The sequence below is a fragment of the Arachis ipaensis genome, chromosome B1 (assembly GCF_059453495.1).
Source record: "Arachis ipaensis isolate K30076 ecotype BB chromosome B1, ASM5945349v1, whole genome shotgun sequence".
Classification (NCBI taxonomy): domain Eukaryota; kingdom Viridiplantae; phylum Streptophyta; class Magnoliopsida; order Fabales; family Fabaceae; genus Arachis; species Arachis ipaensis.
The window spans coordinates 2728162-2734053 of NC_142436.1; the positions used below are offsets into that span (position 1 = coordinate 2728162).

Consider the following 5892-nt stretch of genomic DNA (forward strand, 5'->3'; position numbering starts at 1 on the left):
GACAACGGCCGTGGTTTTTTTTCTCCAGTAATTGGGGTTTTCCACGTTAAACTCTTGTGTTGTGATTGTGTCTATTTTATTTCTCTGTGAAAAATATTTTCTCAAGGGGGAATGGTGTATTATTTCCAACAAAGAACATGATTTTCTACAAATATATTTTGGGACTTCTCTCCATAGATTTAATGCTAATTGGTTTGATGAATTTGGCAATTGGTTGGAATATAGTATTTTAAAAGATGATGTCTTTTGTCTTTGTTACAATATTATGAAACCTGATAATACGAGTGGTGATACTTTTATAAAAGAGGACTTTTCAAATTGAAAAAAGAAGGAGAGATTACAAATATATGTTGAAAATCATAATAGTGCTCATAATCAAGTTGAGAATGAAACAATTATTCAACATTTTTAAAATATAAAAACAAAAAAAGAAGTATCTTTAAGATTTGAAGACAAAGTTAGTGACTAATGTAAATTTTATTTTATTTTTTTGTTATTCGAATAATTAATGTATATTTTTATTTTTTTTATATTTTAAATTAATATATCTTTTAATAGTGACGTGTATTATTTTTATCCCCTTATCATAAATTTGTTGAGTCTGTCTGCCTGACCCATGTTATTGAGTGACTCACACTTCATCATAATTAGTTTGTATAGTTCTACCTAAATTAAAGATGACACACCAATAATTAAATGATGCAAAGTACTAAAATCATTCAAAGATATTTCTTTTAATTGATTTGATGATAAACTTCCAGTGGTAGTCTTGGTTTTCCCAGTGCAACTAGTGGCTTAACTTTTGTGGTATCCTTTTCAAGTTCAGAAAGATTAATGCTTGGTTCATTGGGAGGTGCAATCCAAGTGAATCCATGAACCAACCTTGCAAAGAGCATAACAATCACTGTAGTCCCAAGTGTGATTGCAGGACAACTTCGTCTTCCAGTGCCGAATATGAACAACTCTAGATTTGACTCAGTCAAAGTCAAATCATATCCATCTTTCTTCAAATGTCTTTCAGGTTTGAACTTCAATGGTTCATTCCAAACTCTTGGATTTTGGCCAATACCTTGCCTCCTAATAAGAATATGGCTACCCTTTGGGATGAAGTAATTGGCAACAATTGTGTCTTTCATTGAAACATGAGGAATATTAAAGTCATTAATTGGGTGAAGACGAAAACCTTCTCTCAAACATGCCTTCACATAGTTGAGCTTTGGAATATCTGATTCTTGTACTAACCTCTTCTTTCCTACCACTTTATCTAATTCTTCAATAGCCTTTTGAAGTATCTCTGGTTGATTAATTATTTCAGAAAGTACCCATTCAACATTATTATATGGATTGTCCATTGTTCCAACTGCAATTTCCTGCAAAAGACACATATATTCTTCATATTCATCTTATCAAGCAAATATATATATTTTAATCATGTAAGCTACATAAGAAAAAAAATAAAGAAATTAATTAATAGTCAAGTATTTTTTTTCTAGTTTTTTTTAGAGTGGAGCAAGATTAAGAATAAAATTACTAACCATATAAATAAATTAAAATATAATCAAACAATTCATTCTTTCATTCTCTAATCACTCTGGTATAGTCGATAAAATGGGCTAAACCCATGACCAACCCATTTATTTGTTTACACGGCGAATTTTGTTTTTAAAATTAAATCTATTTAAATTTTGAGTTAAGTATTATTAACTTGAAAAAATGACGGATTAATAAATAGGTTAAATAGACAGTACGTTTAAATTTTATTTTACATTTTCAAAAAAAAATTAGTACTTTTATCTAATATCTTTTTTTTATTCGACCCGAAAATCTGATTCATTAGTTGGAAAAACATTATTTGTTTCAGCCTTTCGGCATAAATGTAATTTTTTTAAAAATATTTTTAAAAAAATAAAATAAAAAGATAAACGAACCAACTCATTTAACCCATCGAACTAATCATAAATAATCCACGTTAAAAAATTATGCCCATAAATAAAGTGGGTTTAAATGAGTCTGTCCCATTTAACCCACAAACTTAAAGTGATCTAGACTTAAATAAACCGAACTAACCTATTTGACAGTCCTACACTTTGGCCATTCTTAACATTTTTTCCTCTCCATTCTATCTCTCTTTAACATATATGCTTGAGAGTGAGTTAAATCGGTTTACAAAACAAGTTCGAGTTCGATAAGTTAATTTGATAAACTTGTAAATCAAAATTAAATAAGTTTTTAAGCTCGTATATTAAATAAATCGAATTTAAATTTGTGTAATAATAATCTTACTTTTTATTTATCATATCTTAGTTGTAATATTTTATTTATTTTATTGTATTTGAATGGATAACACATCTACTTACATTATTTATTATTTATGATAGAAGAGAGCAACATATATGTTTTGCTATAAAATTTTGTAGTTATCTTTTATATATGATATTGATAGATAGACAATATATAAAATTGATAATTTTTTTATGTATAAGTTATAATTTATTTATATAAAATTATATATATTATATTTATGCTATTTGAGCCAATTCGTAGATTTTTGGTGAACCGAATCTAAATTTTATAAGTAGACATGATTATTAATGAGATGAATCATGAGTTAAAATTAGTTTTATTGAGTCGAATATGAGTTTAGCCTACCTCAACTCATCTCCGTTCACTTCTAATCCTATAATATAGTGTTGTAGGCTTTTATTATTTTTCGAAAAAAATCTACCTGATTTTAATGTATTGTTAAATTTCACTAATTAACTATTTTAACAGAAGAATCTTTAAACATAACTTCTCTAAGAAATAATAAAAGCATAGTGTTGATAATAATAATAATAATATGAAAAAGTGAATTAGTAAAAATGTTACCATGATTTGACTTTTGATTTCCTGGAGAGTCAAAAATGGATTGTTGTTAGCATCTTTCAATGAGATAAGAACATCAAGCCAATCCTCTTGATGTGTCCTGGTCCCATTCCTCCATTGACAAATCCTTTCTTCAATGATGGGATCATGGTACTTCCTTAGGGTATTAGTAGCTTTCTTCAATATTTTCTTATGACCTTCAAAATCAAACCCCCACAAGAACGGAAGATAATCAGAAACAGAAAATGCATAAATATGCCTTACCACCATGAACTGTGCTTCAACATACTCCAATTCCTCAGCACCAGGACCCCCATCTTCTCTACCATTACCAAAGTACCTCTTATTGAAGAGCAACCTTCTAATCAAGTTTCCACCATAGTGTTGCCCTACATGCCTCAAATCCACTAGGCCACTACCATTCTTGATTTGGTTATACACATAGAGAACAAGGTTATCGGCTTCTTGCACCCTTTTGTCATGCAGCCATTGATGCCTTTGTGGCGAAATCAATTCCTCAACTATGACTCTCTTCATTTTCTTCCATTGTTCTCCAAAGGGTGTTAGAGTTGTGGCTAGGTATCCCGATGAGACAAATTTACTTGACCAACTCAATGGTCTTGATGCGAAGATTGCATCTTGTTTCATTAAAATTTGGCGTGCAATGGAAGGACTTGTCACTGGGATAACATGGACATTGCCTAGACGGATGCATGCGATTTCGGTGTTGAGATCATTCATGATGTTTTGTATCCATCTAAGAGTGGGTTTGTTTGCAAGCATTTGAGGGATGTTACCAACTATAGGCCATGGTTTGGGACCTGGTGGGAGCCTAGGCTTCTTTGATTTCTTTGTTGAGTCATTGAGTTTAAGGAGTTTGTTGAAGAGAGGTATAATAATGCAAAATAGCATGAGCAACAAGGTAGGACCAAATTCCATGCCTGGGCTAAACACTCAAAGTACTATATACGTGGGTGCATTTCAAGTATAATTTGGCTGGGTTGAGGTAGGTGCTTATATATATACTACACAGTTAGGTGTATATGAAGTACGGACATTTTGTTAAGTTGTAGTATCTCCGTGTTAAATATATTTCGGATATGATATTCATTCGACACGTATGTTTATTAGGTCCAATTATATCTTAATGAAAAATAAAAAATTATTTTTTGGATATGTTTGAACACACTTAATTAAATACCATCATATATATATCAGTGTATCCAACATTATTCTTAACATGTATTTTTAAAATAAATTTAAAAATAATATATATTATTATTTATTAAAATAAAAAATATTTTAAATATTTTATATAATTAAAATAAAATATTTAAAATAATTATAAAACTAATTTATATTTTAATATCAATAAAATATCAAAATATTATTACAATTTATTTAAAAATACTTTATATTATATATATATATATATATATATCTCCGTATCTTATAAAATTTTAAAATTTATATATCAGCATGTTCCATATTGTGTCGTATTCCGTATTTATATCAGTATCTGTGCATCATAAATTAGATCAAATAAGTCGTTGTAATTTGTTGTGAAGTTACTTTTTTTTTTAAGTTTAAATTAATAAAAAGATATATATGAATAATATCTTTATAATACATTTCTTCATGCAAGAATCTACTTTAGATCCATGTGAATATTTTGTAGAGGCTTAATTTTATTTTTTTATTTATCTTATGTTATTATTATTGTTTTTTTAAAGGATAATATCGACCGAATCGATGATAAAAGTTTTGATACCTATTATGAAATAATTTTTTTCAAAACTTAAATGGATAAGAAGATACAAATAAATAATTATATATCTAATATAATTAAATTAAAAGTGTTAGTGTGTTACTATTGAATTACTTTATATTTGTGTAATGTTAAAAAAATCAACTATTAAATGTTTAGAAAATTTTTATTAGTTCAAAATCATTTGTTATATCTTATTATATACTTAGAAATCAATAAAAACAAGGATTTCTTTTTATCAATTAGATGGTTATTGATATTTGATTTGATAAAATTCGATATAGATGATGTTCAAATTCGTTATATTGTTGTATTTAGCATTGGCTTATCAAATTTCTTTGTTACCAAATATATGGATGTATTTATGTTATTCAACATTAATTAGTATAGTGATTTGGTAAAATTCAGTATACAAAATGGAAATAAATAAAACTTCAAGTCAATATTATATAAGAATATTTGAAAAAGAAAAATATTATAAGATTATCAGAATTTATTATTTTTTATTATTAATTAATTATTAATATTTAAAAATATAAATTAAAATATATTATTAAATTAATAACTAAAAATAATAACTAAAAATAATAAATTTTAATTATGTTCTGACATTTCTCTTTGAAAAAACTAATTTCTATCTATACAGGAACTTTTTAATGTGAAAAACATGTGTCCCCTAAAGCTAAAAGCCATTAATATGGTGTGGCGCTAGTTATTAGTGTGTGGGAAATGTATACTCAAATGCATCTAATTTGATAAAATTAGGTAGGCACTCCCTACGTCAAAATGACAGATATGAATTGAACTTCTAATTAATATTAAAATGTATACTCAAATGCAATTAATTTTAATTTATCATAACCTGTTAAGCAAGAAAAAGTGCCATTGAAAATTGTAAATATATTTGGACATTATTCTATGAAACCAGAAAAATTTCTAGAAACAGGAATGCTATTGGAAAAATGTTCCTTTATTGGAAACACAGTATACCGTACCATTGTATAAAGAGTAGGGATCATCTCATAACGAAGATGGTATGAAAAGTGAATTTCTTTTTCATAATGAAGAAAAAATTAAAAAGATAAGGACTTTATGTGTAATATATACTTCTTTCAAAAATTTAATTACAATTTTTATTTTTATTCAATCAGATAAATTTAATAGTACCTAAACAAACCGAGTAATCAATTAGAGTAGTATATATTAATTAATATTTTCTTATTTTATAATAGTAGAAGAATAATCTTTTTATAAACTAC

General features: G+C 26.9%; 1 protein-coding gene across 1 annotated transcript; it reads right to left on the bottom strand.

The window, feature by feature from the left end:
• Nucleotides 1-734: 734 nt before the first annotated feature.
• On the bottom strand, nucleotides 735-3804 carry LOC107644244 (isoleucine N-monooxygenase 2-like). Its single transcript, XM_016348062.3, has 2 exons — nucleotides 2869-3804; nucleotides 735-1370 (listed from the first exon to the last, which is right to left on the bottom strand). The coding sequence occupies exons 1-2, from the start codon at nucleotides 3802-3804 to the stop codon at nucleotides 735-737; spliced, it is 1572 nt and encodes a 523-aa protein (XP_016203548.1).
• Nucleotides 3805-5892: the final 2088 nt, after the last annotated feature.